The following is a 23,330-nucleotide window of genomic DNA, read 5'->3' as shown; positions in this document are numbered from 1 at the left end:
GTTGTTCCTTGTATTATAAACTTTTAAGAGAAATTTAATTTATTTTTAATTGTAATTTCACAATCCTATCAATCGCATTATCTGGTTTGCATTTTTTTTTAAGATCTAAGCTACATCCTTCAAAATGACGAGGTCCATTTTAGACTTATCACACTAAATAGTAATTATTAGGACCGAAGTCATCAAGATATCTTGACGCTTTTGTAGAGTAAACCAACAAAAAGACTTGACAATAGCATGCATCTTTTTTTAATGTTAATAAGATTAAAAAAAACGAGAATTATTTCAAAAAGAAAAATGTTTGAAAATAACAGCACATCAATGAGTACAATTTAAGAATGCTATTTGCCATTAAAAACAAAAAATAAAATAATTAAAAATTGAGTCCACACTTTGGAATTACGACGTCGTTTGTATCCATGATATTGATTTGTTTCTAGAAAAAGTAGAATCAACACTAATTCTACTGAGGTGACAATTCTACCCGACTTCCTTTTCACTCTCCCTAAGTAAGTGTGGTTGAAATATTCAAGTCAAAAGTGTTTTCTAAAGTTTTTTTAACTAAAAAAAAGTATTTGTACTATTCGTATCGTCATGCCGAGCTTGAGCTCGACATCACAGCATGAAGTGACCTCGGATACGCGTCAGACAACGTCAGCCCGACATCCAAATAGATCATAACTGATCTCAGGCCCAAGACCCAATGAAACCCTAATTCACACAAAGGTACGTGCATTACTTATACGAGACTCATACATCCACAAACACTAACTTTAGTATCAGAGTCTCTTTTGCAGGTATCACCCCCGCCTTGGAACAACAAGCGTACCCAGTGAAGAAGGCTCACTAATCTTGCCTAGCAGATCGTTCCTACGACCGATCTCCGGTAAGAACAGTATTCTTTACATTTAATAAATAACAATTTTAAAAATACTTCTTGTACCAACCTGGCTTATAGCCGAGCTCAACCGAGTTCATTAGACAATGTTGACCGAGAGGACCACCTAGTCAAACTAAAGTAAACATATGAAGTGCTGAGGTGTGACATCGGATAGAGGAAATCAGGAATACACCTCGGCACAGAAACGATATCGAATATGGCTCAACTGTCGATAACCTTCAGAAGATAACCATACAACAGTTACACGGTTACGTAGGGACGACCACAGGTAATGATATAGGCAATACATGACATTGAGCAGACGACTAACTTGATCGTCGAAGTCCTTTTTGCAGGTACATCCGAGACGCGCAAGAGAAAGATCAACCGAGAAGACTTGTTGTGCAGGCCAACTTCATCAGATCCCTTACAAGACCAACATGGACAAGATGGATTACCCGAGCTGAAAGTCCGACCTCAGTCTTGTAAGAACATTTGGCGTTAGAAGAAGGGCCTGGTAAAACTTTTCCTCCCTCACCCTTATGGTTTCAACCCGATGTCAGACCAACAGAGCAACAAGTACACCACATTCGACCACACCGAATATGGAAGACAACCCGGCCTTACGAAGGTTACTTGAACAAATCGAATTGATGTAACAACAACATGCAGCGGCGATGGAAAACCTTCGTAAACAACATGAAGCCGACTTGCAACAGTTACGCGCCGAACAAGCTGCATTCTGAGCCTAGTGGCAACAAAATCAACCACCACCACACACTCATCATGCTAGCCGTGTTCCTCATACTGCCGATGAACATCAGTCCTCTCCCGATCCTACATACCCACCAGAACCCACACCAACTCACCGATCTGCACATACTCATATCAGCCATTCTGAGCACGATCTTCATTCCACTCGACGACACCCTTTCGTTGATAGAATTATGGAAGTTCCCCTTCCTCCTACTTGGAAACCGTTAAACATTGACAGATATGACGGAACCACTGACCCTAATGAGCACATTAACGCATATGTTACTCAAATCAACCTTTACACGAATGATGACGCCATCATGTGCCGCGTATTTCCAACATCACTCAAGGGAGCAACCCTTAGTTGGTACACACAATTACCACCCAGATCGGTAGACAGTTTTAATACTCTGGTCCATTTTTTCTCTGACCAGTACGCCACTAGCAGGCCTCATCATATCACCTCTACAGCGTTATCTAACTTGCTACAACAAGATGATGAATCTCTCAGGCATTTTATGGAACGTTTTGCCAACGTCTCCATCAAAATCCGAAATCTTAATCCAGAGGTCGCCCTCCATTCCATGTTGATGGCACTCAAACCTAGACCCTTTGTTGACAGCCTGTGTCGACACCAGCCCGCAAGCATGGACGAACTGAGGGCACGCGCCGCCGGATACATACAAATGGAAGAACAAGCTGAATTCTGTAACACTATCCGAGATGGCCTCACTATCAAGGCAGAATCCAGTAACAGGGAGAAGCAAAAGAATCATTTCGATCAAAGATCCAAAAGACCTTGTCAAGCACGAGGCCCCAGGTATGATTTTTATACACCCCTTAATGCTCCTCGAGTCAATATTTTGGAGGAAGCTAACCATGCAGATCTAATCTCCTTGCCCCCTCCGGCCTACAACTCGGCCAATGCCGACAAGAGCAAACATTGTCGATATCACAGAAATCACGGGCACACAACGGAGGAATGTTGGAGCCTCAAGGACAAAATTGAAGAACTGATTCAGGCTGGTCACCTTGGACAATACATCCAACGAGGTCAAGCTTCCCACGGACGCGGTAGAGGACGAGGTCGATATTCAAACCGATATCAAGGACGATACCAAGGTCACCAAGGCCGATCTGAGCAAGGCAACTATCAACAAGCACCTACGCGTGAAGAAAACAAACCTAGTGCAAACAATGCCGATCCACAGCACGGAGATAAACCCTCTGCCGAGAATAACTTGCGTGGGATCATCAATACCATTGCGGGGGGTTTCGTTGGAGGAGGAAGTTCTAACTCTGCCAGAAAGCGACATTTACGCAATGTTCACAACATCAATGATTACCACAACTCGGATTCAAAAATGATCCCATCAAATCCTCCCATCGTTTTCACCGATGACCATTATGAAGGCATAAGCCTCAACCAAGATGATCCCATGGTCATCTCGGTCGAGGTGGCTAACTGGGAGGTTCAGAAATCACTAATTGACCAAGGAAGCTCTGCCGATGTGCTCTATTGGCCCACTTTCTTGAAGCTTGACATCCCCCATAACATGATCCAACCATATTCTGAACCCAACCTCTTGTTGGGTTCGCAGGTGAGCGAGTTCATACTCGTGGTTTCATTAAATTATTAACCTCTTTTGGTACAGCTCAAACTTCCAGAAGAGTATTGGTGAAGCACTTGTTGGTTGACGCTGTCACCTCCTACAATATTCTTATTGGGAGACCGACATTAAATCAGTTAGGAGCGATCGTGTCAACACCCCATTTGACTATGAAATTCTCGGGTACAGACGGGCATATAATAACTGTCAGAGCTAATCAGCAGGTAGCAAGACGATGTTATGCCGAGAGCCTGAAGATTGCATCTTCCAATCTTCAACCTGAGAAATCAACCTCTACTATCGTCGCCCATCTCGGTACAAAGGAAACGGCTGACCTGGATCCCCGAGTTGACATGCATGATCGTCGACCTGATCCCATTGACGAACTAATTGAGTTCCAAATTGGCAAGAAACCAAACCAGTGCACCAGAATCGGAAAGCACGTTGAAACTCATGTACAAGGTAAAATCATGTCAATACTTATTGAAAACGCTGATCTTTTTGCTTGGAACAGTGCAGATATGCCTGGGATAGATCCAAATTTTATTTGCCACAGATTAGCTATCCACAGGGAAGCAAAGCCTGTATCTCAGAAGCAAAGAAAGATCGGAGGTGAGAGAAGATAAGCTGTCAAAGCTGAAACACAAAAGCTTTTGAGTGCAGGGTTTATCTTAGAAATTAACTACACCACTTGGCTAGCCAACGTGGTAATGGTTAAAAAATCCAATGGCAAATGACGCATGTGTGTCGACTACACTGACTTAAACAAAGCCTGCCCAAAGGATGCTTATCCGCTTCCCAGCATTGATAGATTAGTTGATGGAGCTTCAGGATATGCCATGCTCAGTTTCCTGGACGCCTACTCAGGCTATAACCAAATATTGATGTACCCTCCAGATGAAGAACACACTGCTTTCATCACAGAACAGGCCAACTATTACTACCATGTCATGCCCTTTGGACTCAAGAATGCAGGAGCCACCTATCAAAGACTCATGGACAAGGTCTTCGCCAGTCAGATCGGACGTAACCTTGAAGTGTATGTTGACGATATGGTTATCAAGACAAAATCCGTTGAGCATCATGTCCAAGACCTTGCAGAAATTTTTGGGCAAATACAAAAACATAACATGAGGTTAAACCTAGAAAAATGTGTCTTTGGAGTTCAAGGAAGCAAATTCTTAGGTTTCATGGTCACTTGCCGAAGAATTAAAGCAAACCCCGACAAGTGCCAAGCCCTGATAAACATGAGAAGTCCCAAAAATCACAAAGAAGTACAGAGGTTGGCAGGGCGACTTGCTTCGTTATCTCGGTTCATTCCCAAGCTGGCAGAGAAGGCCAAGCCAATCTTCAATTTACTCAGAAAGCCAAAAGAGTTCTGCTGGAGTTCTTAGTGCCGCACTCATGCAGGAAAATAACAAAAAGCAAACTCCTATTTATTTCATCAGCCGAGTACTACAACACACCGAGAGAAGATATCAAACAATAGAGAAGTTGGTTTTGGCACTAGTAGTCGCATCTTGCCGACTTCGTCCATATTTCCAAAGTCATCAGGTTATTGTTAAGTCGGATTACCCGATCAAGCAAATACTCAGAAAACCCGACCTGGCCGGACGGATGATAGCTTGGTCAGTCGAGTTGTCCGAGTACGGTATCAAGTATGAAAGCCGAGGACCACTAAAAGCCCAATGTCTGGTTGATTTCGTTGCTGAGCTCACCCCTGTTCCACCTTTGGATAGATTTGGACATTGCACGTAGATGGATCCTCTAATGTGAAAGGCAGTGGTGCTGTCATTATCCTTGAAGGGCCAAATAACATTATGCTTGAACTTGCCATTAAATTTGATTTCAAAGCCACTAATAATCAAGCTGAATATGAAGCTTTGTTAGCAGGTTTAACACTGGCCAAAGACGTTGGAGTCAGAAGATTAAAATGTTGCAGTGATTCCAAGCTAATCACTGAACAAGTAGGAGGAAGTTATCAGACTAAAGATCCCCAACTTCAAAGGTATAATCTTATGGTATCTCGTCTTACAGATTTTTTCGATGTTTTTCAGATAGAGCACATCCCAAGAGCTCATAACGTCAGAGTCAATTTGTTGTCGAGGCTTGCTAGCACTAAACGTCCCGGTCAACATAAGACTATCATCCAAGAAACCATAGCTGCCCCTAGTTGTCAAATTACAACGATTTTTGCTAGCAATCCTTGTCAGCAAGGTTGGATGGCCGATATCTGGAGATATCTCAAAGATGGGATCTTGCCAGATAGCAAGGTGGAAGTAGCTAAGATTAAAAACAAGTCATGCCACTTCACCATTGAAGCTGATGAATTGTTCAAATGAGGTTTCTCCATGCCTCTCCTCAAGTGCTTAGATACAGATCAGGCTAAATACATAATGGATGAGATCCATCGCGGCATTTGTGGTATGCATTCTGGAGCTCGGTCCATGGTTGCCCGAGTTATCCGAGCTGGATACTACTGGTCAACTATGAGATCGGATTGTAAGTCATATGTACAGAGATGCAAGGCTTGCCAAGAGTTTGGAAATCTCCACCGATTACCTCCAACAACTTTACAGTCCATGCAGTTAACATGGCCCTTTGCCTGGTGGGGGATGGACATTCTTGGTCCTTTTCTAATAGCCAAAGGCCAACTAAAGTTTCTACTAGTTGGAATTGACTACTTCACAAAATGGATTGAAGCTGAAGCACTAGCAAAAATCACTGCGGCCAATGTCCAAAAATTTACATGGAAGAAAATTATCTGCAGATATGGCTTACCTAGTGCCATAACCACCGACAATGGAAAGCAGTTCGTTGATAAAAATTTTGAACAATTTTTGGGACAACTCGGAATTAATCACAAAGTTACTTCAGTTGAACATCCACAAACCAATGGTCAAGTTGAAGTTGCCAACAAGGTTATCCTCTGGGAACTCAGGAAAAGACTTGGCTCATCAAAAGGAGAATGGGTGGACGAGCTCCCAGGTGTTTTGTGGGCCTATCATTGCACACCACAAACTACCACTCAAGAAACCCCATATAAGTTAACTTATGGGTCTGATGCCATGATACCAGTGGAGGTCGGAGAACCAAGTCCCGAAGGCTGACTTTTGATACCACTCAAAATACAGAAGCGTTGAAAACGGATCTCGATCTTGTGGACGAAATCAGAGAATGCTCCCAAGTTCAAGAAGAGGCATGCAAGCTCAGAGCTTCAAGGAGATACAACTCCAAGCTTAAACCGAGATCCTTTCGAGAAGGAGACCTTATTTGGAGAGCTGTTGGAGAAGCTAGAAAAGAAATATCAGCAGGGAAATTTGCAGCTAACTGGGAAGGCCCTTTCCGTATTTTAGAATGTCTGCAAAATGGTGCATACAGGCTTGTGGAATTGAGTGGCAAAGTCATCCCCAGGACTTGGAATGCTACTCATTTGAAATTTTACTATAGTTGAACTGTGTAAACCCAGGTGATGTACTCTTTTTCCTACTTCAGACTTTTTTCCCCATAAAAAAGAAGGGTTTTGGCTGAAGAGGTTTTAACGAGGCACGCCTGAGGTCAGCAAGAGAGATGTAATGCATATATAACTCTACATTATAAATTCTCTCTTCTTGCAATTTGGTTATTCTCTTTCCTTCCAATTTAGTTTCTTATTCTTAATTCTTATGCCAGTTCTCATTCTAAAAGTTGGCCAAATCCGAGCCAATATTAACAAATTTGGCTAAATTTGACTTTCAACTAAAAAACTGGCCAAGTTTGAGCCAATATTATTTTTCAGTGGCCAAGTTTGAGCCGACCAAGTTTGAGCCAAATTTTCTACTTATCTCGGCCAAGTCTGAGCCAATGTTATCATTTGCATATGATACTCAGCCAAGTTTGAGTCGAATTTTCTACTTATCATATGATACTCGGCCAAGTTTGAGTCGAATTTTCTACTTATCTCGGCCAAGTCTGAGCCAATGTTATCACTTGCATATGATACTCGGCCAAGTTTGAGTCGAATTTTCTACTTACCCATAATTTAGCCAAACTTGAACAAAATTTATGCTTCGTTCATAATACGACCACATTTGAGTTGATTCTATTTTATTAATATATTGGGTAAATTGTTGTCGAGGCATTCAACTTAGTTTCAATTCAAATAGTTGATTCTACTTATTACCTCTCTGTTTTTACTTTAGCTAAGTTTGAAGTCAAACCATATTCATGATAGATATTCAGAGCTTCAATCAAGTTTGAAGTCAAATTTAAACATAACAACATAAATAACTTAATATCCAGAACATCACAACATTGTCAAAAATTCCATATTTAGCCTACGAAGGCAAGAGAAAGCAGTAATAAACATAAATCTTAAATGCAAAATATCCTAGTAATCATCAAACTAGCAAAGCTATTCATTATTCTCCTCGTCGCTTACATCATCAGGGATGTCATCTTCATGAACAAGTTTTCCTTTGAAAACATCCTTGGTGATGTGAACTTCTCACAAGTCGACATTTGGGGCAATAACTTGTACTTGTCTTAGTGCTTTCGCAAAACCCCTCTTGTGCTCCACAACCACTTGGTATTCGGTAGTCTCCATCTCACTCTTCATCTTTTTGTTATCATTATCTAGTTCCCCAATCTTTTTCACATTGATGGCAATAACTTCTTGACATGCTTTGTTTTTCTTGTACAGCTCTACCATCTCGTCCTTTAAGCTTTGAATATTCCCCTCATAATCCTTTGTTCTCTTTTTCCAGCATTTTCACATTCTTTGCTTGAGCTTCTTTTTCTTTCTCCAACAGATTCACCTTCTTCAAAAGATCCTCCACTTTCGCTGCATAAGATTTATTTGATCTCACCGAGATTTCAAAAGCCTTGGAATTTTCCTCCAACTTTCTCTTCAAATCGCCAACCTCATTCACCAATGACCCGACCTGTGCACTTTCAGTTCTCAGCTTGGCCATTAATGTAGCATTTTTCTCCCACTTTTTCTTCCAATGATCCACCACAGCGATGGATCTTTGTAGAAACACTTGCATCGAGTCCAAACCTTGAACAGCTCCAACCTTTTCAATTAAGGCTTTATCCGCAATATAGGCCGGATCCTCCTTGTAGAATGACTCTACAGTTAACTCGGCATTCCAAAAGGATTTCACATCGGGTGACATGCTCACATGATCCAACCTTGATAACGGATTCTCAGTATCATATCTCTGATGTATTGATCTCGGTCGATTTTTGGATGACCCCCCATGCGGGGTCGGCGAACTCACACCGAGTTAAGCAATTGAGGCCTCCAAATTAGACACCAACTGATCCGATGACTCAGGAACTTGTGCGTTTGAAGGCTACAAAAGACCAATTTGAAATTAGGACAATAAGAGGAATCATACCTTTTCTTTCATATAATATCTAATAACAACAAGAAACATACCTTTTCTTTCTCTAAATCAATAATAGGAATGGTGATGCCTTTCTCAACATCCTTCTTCGGAGCACTCGAGCTCACAATGTGGGCAGCAGCCTCATGCTTCTCACTAATCACATCGTCAGCAATCTTATGCTCCTTGGTTTTTAGCTCTTCACTTCCTATATTCTGTTTCTTCACCTTCGGCTTAGGAGGAGCTGTATCCGGAATCTCTTCTATGTTGAATTTTCCCTTCAATTCACGCCACTTACTCCTCCCCATGATACCTACATCAGCCAGCATAATATTATGTTGAAATCAATCCAAGACATATTTAACTGTTATCGACATTATAATTATAACTTACTTTCTAGATCCTCTTGAGGATTCTTTGATCCAGCAAGCACTAAAATTGACTTGCTTTCTAAAGGCCGAGGTAGCTTTTGCAATTTTTCTATATCTTCCACTTCGGAGGGGGTTAATTCCAAACCTTCCGAACCGAAAAATTTAATAGGTTGAGATTGCCAGTAGAAGGGGAATCTCGACTTTCCATTCAAGAAAAACACACAATCTAAATTCGGATCAGGACATGTAGACCGAATTTTGATAAATTCTTGTTTGAAGTTCTTGTATGATTGTGTAAATATTTGGAACAATCCTCCTCCTTTCGAACTCCCACTCAACAAAACCCATCCAAAAGGTGGATCTCCTAACTTTATTTGATAAAAAAGCATAAATCTCGGCAAACTTACTTCCATTCCTAATACTGAACACAATATTTGAAATGCACGCAGAAAACCCCAACTATTCGGGTGTAGTTGACTTGGTGCTATGTTAACCTTTTCCAAGAACTCACATTCAAACAGTGTGAACGGCATTAGAAAACCTAAATCCTTAAACACACACTTATACATATATATGCTAGGAGACATGTCTAACCCTTCGAAGTACACACGCTCTTCAGACAAACAGGGTTCTATTACGATTTGCTCTAGCATAGGGGGCACATAAAACTTCAAGTTGTGCTGCAAAACACTCACTCCCATTAAATCCCCATACTCGCTGCTATACTGACCCACATCACCCCTCACCCATTCATACCTAGATGTTACAATTCTGGGATGAGAATCTTTCCGGTTGTTTCCCCCTCTTTTCCGAACTTTCGCCTCCTCCACCTCCACCATTTTGCCCTTTCCTTTCCCCCTTTCATCCCACCCTCTTTCATCAACCTAAGTTTATGGGATACGTATAGAACGTAGCTACAACTTAAACATAGAGAAGCAGGGCTAATGGAATACCTGGAAATGCCAATGCTTTACCCACGTTGATGCTACTTTCACGCTTCGCCTTTTTGCCCCTCTCTAAACAAGCATACGAATGTATGCGTGCATACACAGACCCCTTTTTAAATGCTTATTCTTACACCCCTTCAAATCCCAAGCGTGTCCTTTCAAATTCGCACATCCCCACGCGCCTATCGTTTCGTATTTGATGACCATTTATTACACACCATCACTCTTCCAACACGTGCATTGAAACGACATGACCCCTTACGCGTCAGCTGTCATTATTCAACCTCGGTCATCTCTACATTACGCCGCTACAGCCTTATTAACCTTTTTTGCTCCTACCTCGCTTAGAGCTTGGGGGGCTTATGTACCAACCTGGCTTATAGCCGAGCTCAATCGAGTTGATTAGACAATGTTGACCGAGAGGACCACCTAGTCAAACTAAAGTAAACATATGAAGTGCTGAGGTGTGACATCGGATAGAGGAAATCAGGAATACACCTCGGCACAGAAACGATATCGAATATGGCTCAACTGCCGATAACCTTCAGAAGATAACCATACAACAGTTACACGGTTACGTAGGGACGACCACAGGTAATGATATAGACAATATATGACATTGGGCAGACGACTAACTTGATCGTCGGAGTCCTTTTTGCAAGTACATCCGAGACGCGCGAGAGAAAGATCAACCGAGAAGACTTGTTGTGCAGGCCAACTTCATCAGATCCCTTACAAGACCAACATGGACAAGATGGATTACCCGAGCTGAAAGTCCGACCTCAGTCTTGTAAGAACTAGGGGTGGGTAGATGGACCCGGGTCCGCGGACCGGTCCGTAAGCCCGCGGATTTCGCGGATAACGGACCCGTTTTTTTCAAATCCGTATGATTATGTCTAATTTTTGAGCCCGGCCCGTTAAGTCCGCGGACTTGGCGGATTTAATCCGCGGGCTCGCGGGCTAGTCCGCGGACTTCACATTTAATATTTTTAAATATTATGATTTTAATATTAAGTTGTGTATTTATTTTTTAAAATTATTATGACATTAAAATTATGTTTAGTTGGTATATATTTGTCATTTGAATGATTTTTATGACATTTTGATGTTTTTATTATTGAAAATTTGCTACTATTATTTAAGTATTTGTAATTATTTTTATTTTAATATTTTAATATTTAGTATTTTAAACCATTTTAACTATTGATAAATTTTAGTATGATAAAATTTAGCTTATAAATAAAAAATATTTTTTTCTTCTAATTTTATGTATTTTTATTTTTAAAAAATTTATTTTTTTGAACCATTATTTAGGCCCGCGGACCGGTCCGTTATCCGCGGATTTTGGCGGGCCGGATACGGACTTAAAAAATAAGTCCATTTATTTTACGGACCGGACTTATCCGGCCCGTATAAAACGCGAGTTTTACGGACCGGGCCTTAAACGGGCCGGACCGGTCCGTATACCCACCCCTAGTAAGAACACTTCTAAACTTCTGTTCAAACAAAATTTTTATTCATAACTATAATTTTGTTTTTATTTCACTGTTTACAATTGTAGAAAATTCAGGTCGTCGAGTTGTAACCTCTCTGTATATATATAGCAATAGTTTGAATCTCGAGTGTTTTTCCTTACATAATATATAAATGCGTATTTTAAAGTGTATTTGGGCTAGAATATTAACTATATTCATAGGGACAGATTTAGAAATTTTAGATAGTAAAAACAATACTTATTCATATATTTATAGTATTAAAAATTTATATATAACTTTTAAAAGGTATAAATATATCATAATTATTTTATACAAGTTTTTATATATACGATTACAATTATGGGTAAAAATAAATTAGGTTAGACTAAGTTATATTATAATTTAGTAGGTCTAAGCCTAACTTTCATTAAAATATATGTCTTAAATATAACTTATTTTTCTGTCAGAGACATTTTTTTAAATGTTTGGTTAAAACTATAACCTTAAAGGCCTACTTTATAATAATTTAATACTAATAAAAATATAAAAATAAATATGTTAAATTATATAAAAATTAAGTTTAATTTATTTATGATATAAATACGTTTTTAATATCTAATACAAACTTTTAGATGATAATTTATTTAAAAATATATTTTATAAAAAAATTTAAATAGAACATAAACCTTACATTTTTTACTATTTGATTTTTTTAATCAACATATACAATACATAAAAAGTACAAAAGGTAAACATACTTACTATAAATTTTATTTTATCAAAAATTAATTTTTTTAATATATTAAATTATATATGTGAACATTACTATATATATATATTATAATTGAACTTTAAAAAAATGATTGATTATCAAAGAATATTTTTCGTCACATATGATAATTATATGTGTTTATTTTATTAAAATATAACTTTTACTCTTTAAAATATAATATTTTTGAATTTTATATATATATATATATATATATATATATATATATATATAATGCCCACTGTATTTCATATAGATCCGCCCCTAAATCATAGTCTTTTATAACATTCCTTTTTTTCAACCGGTTTTACTTGTATAAAGATTCAAAGTTTGGAGAAGAAACATGTCTAAATGGATAGGAGCAACACATGAAGCGTGATCATTTGACTGAAGAGCAGTGGAACAATTACACATCAAAAAATGTCTTATTATAATCAAATGTTCAACATCTCCATAGGTGTTAAAAGAAAATATATACAAAGACTAAAATTTATTCTATCCTATACGTGCTTGAAACAAGCATTCCAATAATTTTCCCAACTCCGCCACTGTTGAGAGGGATCCAGACCCTGATGAGCCTCAAGTGAAGATAGACAACAGAACAACCAGATTACTAGTGATGATAAAAGTTAACTAAATTTTAGATTGAGTAATAAGAATACTGATGGACCATGGGCCAAAGGCCCAATCACAAAAGCTATGGCCAGGAGGGGTTGGATACTTTGAAGACTAGTGGCTTTCTAAGCTCAAGGTATTCTTCACTTGGACTACTCTAACATGAAGAGAAGGCCTAGTTCTAATTGTATATAATTTGTACATAGTTCTTCTGTATAGGCTTATTTTTGCCTTTGTATTTGTGAGACACTTTATTGCATTTTATTAGTCATTGTATAATGTTTCTAGGATAGGTTACTTGGGAACTTAGACTCCATTTAACTTAACCTTGAAGTATACTCATTTTCTATTTTTTTTAGTAGTATAAGTGGGGTGACATTTAGTAATGCTTGAGGGTGTGACTAGTAATTGGGCTATAGTTGGACCTACGCAAAATTTTACATATTTGACTAATTTTATTCCTAATTTTTCATAGATTTGATTTAACTAGGTCTCATCTACTTTGGATGAACCTAATTAAACCAAATCAAACATTTTTTTAAATTAATTCATGGAGTCATTTGGGACCAAGGCCGCCTAGCTTGCTTTCTCCTTCACCTTGGCCGAAATTGCTTCTTACACTTAGGAAGTTTTAAGAAGCCTGTGGTACAAGCTTCTCCTTAGCTTGCTTCCCAAGCAAGCTAAGTGAGAAGCTTGCTCCACAAGCTTCTTAACTAGCTTGGACGGTCAAGCTAACCAAATCATGGTTCATAGTGAACCATGGTTACGATTAGCTTGCTCCCTAAGCTACTTCTTTCTATATATTTGTAATTCTAACCTTGTACCTCACTTTTGATGAATAAAATCTAAAAATTCTTTAGAATTTCTCTCTTCTCAAAGTCACCAAAACCGTGGAGAACATTCTCCCTAGGTTTTCTCTCAAAGGTACTTCAACCTTTGAGCTAGGTTCCTCAAGCTTCTTCATCTTCTTGCCGAACTTCCTTAATTCTTCTTCACCACTGAAACTTCCTTCAAAGGTGTTCTTCATCATTTGGACGAGTCAATCTCAAGAGAAGACGGAACTTAACATGGAATAACTTAAAGAACATCAATCTCCTTCAAGTAATTCCATCATATACCAAGTTGTTACCTTGATTTCATGTTTTAACTTCACATATTTTACTGCTTCCTCAACCATTGTGTTCATATCCACATGCAGTTCACCAAAGAATCAAACTTTTGAATTTTGTCACATGAACCTTTTCATTTGTTCTTCACAATGCAAAAGGAAAATCACGCAAGAGTCAATCCCTCACATTATAGGAATTTGTTCAAGACACCCAAATTCGGATAGCAATATAGTAAACATTTTATAATTGTAACATTATAGAAGTCTAAACATAAAGATATATAAGGGAAAAATGTTAATATGATATTAAAGGACAGGAACCATGACAATATGCTAGCTACACTTAATCTTGCATAGATTATCAGAGCAAAATGTAGGGATTTTCAAAGAAAAAATGATTGTCAATAACATGGCAGGGAAATAAAACTCCAATAAATAAATGTTAATTATTGTACATTGTTGGAAAAAGGAGGTATATATGGATATTCTATGAAGTCTGAACAACTCAGCAGCTTCACTCCAGTGTGGATAAAGTTCTTCTGACATCATGTGGTATGTTCTAATAGCTATTTTTTAATAAATTTTTTCATAGACACTCATAAGAAAGTTAGAAAGAAAAATAAAGAGAAAAACTTCTTTAAATGTTAAAATTAATTTATTTATAAGCTATTTTTTTTAAAAATATATATTAGTTTCTCCAAAAATCTTAATATTAATTTAAATACAAATTAATTTTAGTTTATAAAAAGGTGTGTTTTATTTTATTTTATTTTTTTTTAATTTTCTTCTAAAATTTCTTTTGAAAAAGTTTATGATAGAAGACCATATATATGTCATTCTTTAAGAATTGGAACAGGCACCCTCTTCAAATACAATCAAGAGCCTGAAACGAATTAGGAAAGGAAGCATCCAAGCTATAGTATAACTGTTTAAGCCAATCATTTTGTCACCAACCAAAAAAGGAATAAAATAAATTTTACTGGGAAATCTGGGAACAGGTAATTTGGAGCCAGAAAACGTTGACATTGTGCTGACTTTGCTGTAGGGTTCAAGTTCAGGGACCAAGAAACATGAACCATGCAACAAGAAAATAAATGGACCATCTCAACAAGAAAAGAATTTGAGAAAGAAAATTAAGGATTCAATATTAAATTGCCTTCAGGTTTGAGAGTGATGAACAGATTAAGTCTATGGTCAGTTGAAATTCCTAAGTAGCATAAATAGTATATAGTAACTGTCTGAGCATTGAAAATTAAAAGCTTTCGCCATGAAATTCTTGTACTTTTGATATTGTAGAAGTTAAATGTATTGAGGAGACTTTGATCTAAACGTTGCATGTGTTGCTCTTCTCCCTCTTAGGGGCACCACGTGGCATAGCACGACACAGTAATAAAATTTACTTGTGAGTTTACTTGTGTCCTTGCAGCTAGGCATGGGTACGGGACGGGGGCAAAAGCGAGGGCGAATTTTACGTTTTCCGCCTCTGCCCCGTAGATTTAAATCGCTTTTACCTTTGCTCTCGATACCTATTAGAGATAAAATTTAGGTAATTATCTCTGTCCTTAGTAGAATTCGGGTTTCTCTGTCTCGCCTCCAGTCCCGCTCCTACCTTTTTTTTTATTATATTTTTTTTATATTTTTATTTTTTTTATAAATAAATATGAATAAATTTAAAAAAAAGAAAACTAAAATAATACAAATTTTTATATATAAATATTTCTAATTTTAGTTTATATATATATAAATAAAATTTTAATTATATTATTAAGCGGAGCTAGTACGGGTGCACAGGGGTGGGAGGTAGGTATTAACATTCTCGCCTCCGCCCCTAATTTTATCAATCAGAGAAAATTTAAACCCGAATCCAATAAATATAAATTTTTTCTATCTAAATTAGGGTGGGTTCAAGCGGGTACCCACGAGAATGGGTTAGATTGCCATGTGCTTGCAGCAGCTCGTCCATAACCAATTGTTGAGACATAGCAGAGAACGACAATCACGTAATCTACGAAGACATGGTTGTGGGGACTTTAAAGCACTTAGGTAACCATTTTTTTCTCAACCTAATTTGTATCAAATAATTTCCTGCGTTTATCCCTCTCATTGTACCCGCCGAACCCTTCCTCCGACCAAATCATGATATATATATATATATATATATATATATATATATATATATATATATATATATATATATATATATAATCATAATATCTTTTTTTTAAAATAAAAAAACTTAATTAATAATATTTTTATTCATTATCACTTGAACAATAAATACAAAAATACATTAATTTTATTAACTAGTTAAAATATAAATTAAATTGAATAATTCATTAGGCATATTATTTTTTTATCATTTTTAATTATTTGTTTTGAGAAAAAAAAATTATTGCAATGTTTCATGTATAAATTTTAATAAATTATTTTATTGTGCTTTTAATTAAAAAATATTTTATTGTTATTAAGTAGGAATATTACTATTTGTTTTTTTATTTATCACTTTTCTCGTTAATCTAATACTACAAAAAGTAAATAATTATATACTTTTCATTCAATATATAATTTCATAGTTATTTAAAATTTATAAATTATAAAATTACATTATTAATTTCTTATTATGATTTTAACTTCTAAATTTGACAAATTTTTTAAGAAAAATAACACCATAGATGTTTTTTTTCTTCTATTGTTTCTACTTTGCTTATAGTTTAATTCTAATTGTTATTTTGAATGTTAATTTAACCTTTTATTTTCTTATTATGATAAACCATGAAAATAATATTTAACATATTGATTTACTATTATTTTGCATAAAGTTTAATCACATGTAAATATTGATTTGTTATTTCAAGTTAAATTTGATATTTTTGTTAGATTATGACACAATTACACCTTACAATGATGAAAACACTCAATTTTTTTTGTAAAAAAATATTTATATATAGTTAAAATAGTAATATTGTAACTAAACATATAAGAATCTTTATTTCTCAAATCTTATATTAATATTTTTAGAAATCTTTATAAGTAACCAAACATATTTTAATCATTACCATAATCATTTCTTAGAGTTTGTAATTTTCGAGAATAATGATTTTTTGGTATAAAAAATTTCTCTCTTAGCAAACGCTTTCTAAGAGTAAAATTCATATTCAATAACCTAAAATAATTTAATTTATATTTAAAATAGCTATTTTAGTAAAAAAAAATTGTAATAACTAGATGTAAACCTCAACCAATTATTTTTTTAAAATACATAGTTAAAGATTACTCAATAATACATGAACTACATGCTTAAAAAAAGTGTTTAAGGAATGAGTCACTTAAATTGAGAATATGAAAAATTCTAACATGAAGCACCTTATAGTAGGTATCTCATCCATGAGTCCTTAAATAAAGGTATTTTCTCAAGTGGTTCATATATTTCAAATTAATATAAATAGTAAATTTATTATTTTAAAATGAAATACTGAGATGTTGTGGAGTATATTTATTACAATTATGTCCTTCCATTTTTATTTTCTTTTTCCTTCGTTTAATGTGGACATGCCACCACCATCCATCTTTAACCTTTCATCTCTGATCGCCTTGAACACATTTCCTTAATCTCCTTGTCCCAACTAACCTCTACCATTGTCGTCGATGGTCTCAATCATTGTTTAAAAACCTGGATTGGACTGGCCGGTCGGACCGGTTAGACTGAGAATCGATGGTCTAACCGGTCTGAATCTTAAGTTGGATCGGTTATGCATTTGACCCGTTTTAAACCGGATTGAACAGGTCAATTTTTCAGTTCGACCAGTGAACCGGTAGGTCAAACCGGTTCAACCACAATTTTTTTTAAAGGACCACAAATCACAAAAATAACAATGAGAATTAAATTTGTTAATAGAAGAGCAAAAAGTCTTATTAAGCATAAAAATAACTGCTTATTTTAATATATTTATCTATAATATACGCAACTTAAATAACTTTTATAATATATTATTAATTCTAAATTATATATTTAATAATATAATATGATATTACATATATAATATCTCTTCACCATCAACACTGTCACCTCAACCATGTTCAAGATGTGGTTCACGAGGCAATAGGTCCCGTCGAACCACCTCCTCTACTACATCTACAAAATCCTATCCTCTTTGGTCTTGGATGAGGGCATCTCCTTTGCCATCTCCTTGTCACTCTTGAAATGCAACTTCAATTGTTGTCGTCCTCCTTGAGTATGATGTCTTCCTCTGTAACCTCCTCTTCCCAGATGATTCTTTTGCTACCAAAGTCGCCACTGACGACCTTCGATTCCGTCACCTAATCTATGCCTGTAAAATTCCACCGATATCATGCGAAGGAGGAACATTGACTACTTTTGACATGTGATCGACAACAATGAAAACTAACATGGCACATCATCTGTAATTTTAATAAAATTCTTTTTACTTTTTATTTATTATTATTCCAGAGATATTTATGCAATTATAAGTTTCTAAAGTTAAATATAACAAAGTTTAAAATTATTGAATACTTATTAAAAATTATTATAAAATAAACTATTTAATAAAATAATATTATTTTCAAACAATTTGTTCCCTGGTGCATATAGTAGAACCGTAGAAGCGCTCTTGAGGGTGCACGTACGTAGATTCTCTCCAATTAATATAAGATTTTAAACTTTCTTTACTCTTTAATGGTTAAAAACTAATTTTGAGATTACTTTTCTATGACGTCGTCCTGTCCCCATTTCTTCCAAACATCTTAACTGATAAAGGCATTTTGTTTCATCATAATGGCCCCCGTTTCGATTCTGCACAACGCTCCAGAAAAAAACGGATCCAGGTCTTTTTCCACAACCTTTTTTATTTTTTTTTATTTTTTTAATTTTGCAACATCGATCACAAAATTTGCATATTCTTCTATACAAAGTAAAATTTAGTTTTTTTTTAATATTTATTTATCTTTTAATTAATTCTATCTTGGAAAATAATAGGTAAACACCTATATATATACTGCTTATTAACACTTGCAGTACTTATAAACTCGACATTATCATCATACCGAAAGTAAAGCACAAATGATTGAGGAACACAAATATAACAAGTACTAAGATACAACAAGCATTGTTCAAATCAAAGAGGCACTTAATAATGTTGGCAAAGACGTACAGTACACAAAGATAAGGGTGGTGGTTTAAACTAACACGCGTCCTTAGACGTGTCCCTCTTGATTTTCATTTGAGTTGGATTGGTTCGGTTCTATTGATGATGTGGGGGCTTTATTATCGGTGGTACCCATTTCCATGGCTTCTTCTTTTGTTGTTGCTGATTTTGGATCACCTTTGTTATCACGGTATATAAAATACAGTATTAGTTGCGTTGTCCCCAACGCAGAACCCACGCCGTTCGGTACCTACAATACAAAACAAGCCATGCACGTCCAGTTATGAGTCTTTGTCAATAATGGTCTTGTCCAAAAGAATCTGCACCAATCAAAAATTAATTCGATCCAAATTATTAAAAGAAAATTGAATTCATCCATTTTATAAAAACACTTTACGTATTCAAAGTGAATAAACAACCATATTTAAAAAATTTGATGCATGATCATGCTTGTTTGTCACTCCCAAAATGCAACTGAAAAAGGGTATTCAGAAATCATATCCACTGATCCAATTAAAAGCGATAAAGTGATAACATGTGAGTGTGACTTACTGTCACAAATAGGTCATGACCTAGCAGACCGAAGATAAACCAAGAAGTGCCGCAGAGAAACACAAATAGCGATAGGAAGAATGGCATAAACTCCACGCTCTTGCTTTTGATCACTAGCCTCTGCACACACATACGACAAAGTTAATTTTATTAAAAATTCAAATTATTTCTTGGAATAGAGGGGATAAAATTCTAAATAATAATAAATTTTATTAAAAATAATGTCAGTGTGTTCAAAAGTGTAAAACCACTGCTAACTATATATTAGCTAGCAAAAAGTAGACAAAGATTCTTTGACAGAATTTCATGTGTCCTATAAATTTGTGCACCGCTACCACTATTTTAATGGAAATCATCGTTAATAACTAATTTTGATTGTTGACAAATTTATAATTTTAACTTATAGTGCATATTGTCCTCCTTCACTATTTAAAATTACTCAGATCAGTTGTTAATAAATAATGGTTAAGAAATTACAAAATCTAACTAAGTCTCTCTTAAAATAATGATGGACAGAAAAGGTAATCTGAAAAGTAACTTGCCAAAACAGGAAAAGAAGAAAATGAAAAAAACATGGCCAAGCTGGGCATGTCATTATGACATGATAAGGATCCAGGAAATGAATTTTTTTTAAAAAATATATTATTGGTACCAAATATTTTTTAATGATTAATTTTCAAATTAACATATTTAATAAGGTTTTCGTTTTTAACCATATTTTTTCATCCTAAATCCAAGATCTAATCTGTTACGATTAAAACCAGTTTTTTTTTTTTCTTTTTTAAAGAGAAGAGGAATGAATAATACACATGGAATTTTATACAAAAAGTTTGAACATAGCTTACCATTATTGAGAGTGGTGAACCATACATGATGATGGAAAATATGGCAGCAGCGAAGCCACAGAAGATCTTTCTAGCTTGGCCATGCAGTGCTAACAGGGACACCAAAACGACACCAGAGAACACTGCTACGACAAACGAGAAAAGACCAAGAACTTTAGCCTTCTCTTTCTTCGGTGCGAACAAGACGAAGATCAAAACGTATATAGTTTCAATCACTGCCCCTGTGCCATTGATAACTGTCACAAGTATGTTGTTTGGAGACACAAACGGCAAACCATACCTGTGGATGCCAAAATCAATACAATTAGACCATGAAAAATCAAAACTTTACTAGTACACAATTGACCCACATGAAATTTTCTTTTCCAAATTGAGCTAATTACAAAATAAACAAAAGGAGCCAAAAGGGTCGAAATTATTTGCAGTCCTCATTGTAATTTTTACATATAAAAAAAAAATAGATAAAAAAGTACCGCATATAGCTAGATCGAACAGAGTATAACTTCTAAGCCAAGATTTGACAAAAAGGTCGATCAATCCGTGCATGCAATTAGAAAACAAGAAAAAAGGTTTACCATGTTGTATGCCTCTTCCCCATATGAAATTTTCATGAAGATGATGCAAAGTAGAGGGAAATGGAAGAAATGAGAACAGAATCCAACACAAAATCAACGATTTTGACTAAAGATAAAGCAAAAGAATTGAAAGTAGTGAGGGAGAAAAATTAAACATGCCAAGAAGAAAGAAGACAGTTGAGCAGTGTCATGGGGTAAGGAACGCCCGAGAACTTCTCTGTGGATTTGTTCACGATGATTCTCCTGAATGTGACTCTACAAAAACCAAACTTGTAATGAGTTTTGCTCAAATTGGTACAATACACACAACACAAGCACACAAGAAGATGATTTTATGAGTATCATAAAGAATAAGGGGGCAGTTATGAGATGCATACGTTGGAGCCAAGAAGAGGAACAAACCAGAACCATTCCCTGCACCACGAAAAGAACATTGAGAAACCAAGAACCGTAGACAAGAAAGGCAAGCAAATGCAACCATTGTGAAGGAAAATAAGAGAAACTTACCCAATATCCCGAACAAGGTATGCGCAATACCCATGATCTTGAAGCTTTGATATTTGAGAAATATCAGCGAGAGTTGAAAAAAAGGTATAAAAGTGGTCTAAAGAACGAGTGGTTTCTTTAGAACACTAAGTAACTCATAACTGTAACAAGCGGTAGTTTGCACAGGTTATAGCAGGACTTCAGGACTTATATATGGTATATATACAGGAAAATAATGGAAGAATATTGAATGCTAACTTCTTTTGCCAATAAATTAAAGAAAAATAATATATTTGATTTTGATCAATTCTGAATATTATTTTTTATTATTTAAATATTTAAGAATAGAATAGTCCAAAAATTATACACACAAAAATAAGATATTTTTTTTATAATATGTATATATTTAAATATAATTTTAATATTTAAATTTTAAAATAAATTTATTTTAATTGTCTCAAGTTTAAAAATAGTCTTTTTAATATTTGTAATTTCAAAAAAATCTTATTTTAATTTTTATATCCAAATTTTATTAGTTTAAATATTGTAATATAAAATTTATCAATTGATGTTTCTATTAGTAAAAATATTACATTAAGTCTAACTCATGATGCATAATTGTTTTAATCCTTCACTTTTAAATATATTATTGGTAGCTTGAGATATATTAAATTAATGACTTGAAAGACTAAAATAATATTTTTGAAAATTATAAGACTAAAGATAATAATTTTAAATTTGAAAGACCAAAATAAATTATCTTAAATTTGAGGACCGAATCATCAAAAACATATTTAAACATTTTATATATTAATCTATAAACCCTATATATATTATCTATATTCTAGTGGGTTGAAGCCCTTCCTTCATCTATATGCATTTTATTTTTAAAAAATAATAAATTGTCTATCCAACTAATTCCTTATTGGTATAGATAATCTATTTTTTTACGCTAAAACTGTTAATTATAATTATTTCTCTCCATATTCATTAATAAAGTGCATATTATGGCAGTCTAATATTGTAAAAAAATTATCAATGATTTGTTTACTTATGTCTTTTTTTTTTTTTTAATACTACAATTAAAAAATATATAAAATATTACACGTTATATATGCCTTCAATACATGGAAAGATATAATCATTCAACGTAATATTGATGATTGTATGACTAAAACTGGGGCTGCCTTTGCCTCTGTCAAAGCAGAAGTCCTTAGCTTATTATTTAGGACGTGTACTTATTATCTGTTGGTATTTATATGCCATTCAGAATAATTTAGATTTGATCTCATGCCCGTTTATAATTTGTAGTGACTGGATTAAGATAATACTTGTGCTTGTTCAGCCTAAGATGAGTCTTTGCTACAATACAAAAAAAAAAAATATTAAGCAACATGTATTAATGGTATAAACAGATGGAATGTCCAGATTTGAAATTTAGTGGACCTGACAAGTTGGGAAGGAAATAATATTTTGAACACCTACACAATTCCAAGTTTTGCCTCGCTCCCTGCAGGGTGTTAAGTGTGTAGTCTAAGTTCTAAAATTGAAGTAGTCCCACATTGTTTAGTTTAACTTACTTATTAAGTCCCACATCACTTAGTTTGTAATGCTTGCCTCTTCCTTATGCTATATATATAGAGGCACCTTGTAAGGTTTAAGACACACAAAAAACAAATACTCTTAGTATTGTTTATTTCTCTCTTCTATCCTTTTTATTCTCTCTTTTAATGCCAGTTGCCTAACAACTGGTATCAGAGCTCTAGGTTCGGGAGAGTATTCTTAGTATGCTCTGTGGTTGCAGTTTTAT

The 23,330-nt window shown here is 35.1% G+C and overlaps 2 protein-coding genes across 3 annotated transcripts; one reads left to right on the top strand and one right to left on the bottom strand.

Moving 5' to 3' along the window:
- The first annotated feature begins 1,827 nt into the window (after window positions 1–1,827).
- On the top strand, window positions 1,828–3,872 carry LOC109795571 (uncharacterized). Its single transcript, XM_020355114.2, has 2 exons — window positions 1,828–3,237; window positions 3,384–3,872. Exons 1-2 carry the CDS (start codon window positions 1,828–1,830, stop codon window positions 3,870–3,872), a joined length of 1,899 nt encoding a protein of 632 aa, XP_020210703.2.
- Window positions 3,873–18,981: 15,109 nt separating this feature from the next.
- SWEET1 (Nodulin MtN3 family protein) lies at window positions 18,982–21,726 on the bottom strand. 2 transcript variants are annotated; one of them, XM_020354382.3, is made up of 6 exons: window positions 21,542–21,726; window positions 21,412–21,448; window positions 21,194–21,289; window positions 20,460–20,739; window positions 19,615–19,734; window positions 18,982–19,312 (listed from the first exon to the last, which is right to left on the bottom strand). In XM_020354382.3, exons 1-6 carry the CDS (start codon window positions 21,573–21,575, stop codon window positions 19,112–19,114), a joined length of 768 nt encoding a protein of 255 aa, XP_020209971.1. In that variant the 5' UTR covers window positions 21,576–21,726; the 3' UTR covers window positions 18,982–19,111. The 2 variants fall into 2 exon arrangements, with proteins under 2 accessions (XP_020209971.1, XP_029129849.1); XM_029274016.2 differs by having other exon boundaries at window positions 19,266–19,382.
- Between the last annotated feature and the right edge of the window lie 1,604 nt (window positions 21,727–23,330).

Source organism: Cajanus cajan, chromosome 9 (assembly GCF_000230855.2).
Source record: "Cajanus cajan strain Asha chromosome 9, NIPB_CcT2T_4, whole genome shotgun sequence".
Classification (NCBI taxonomy): Eukaryota; Viridiplantae; Streptophyta; class Magnoliopsida; order Fabales; family Fabaceae; genus Cajanus; species Cajanus cajan.
This window is presented reverse-complemented; position numbering and strand designations above follow the sequence as displayed.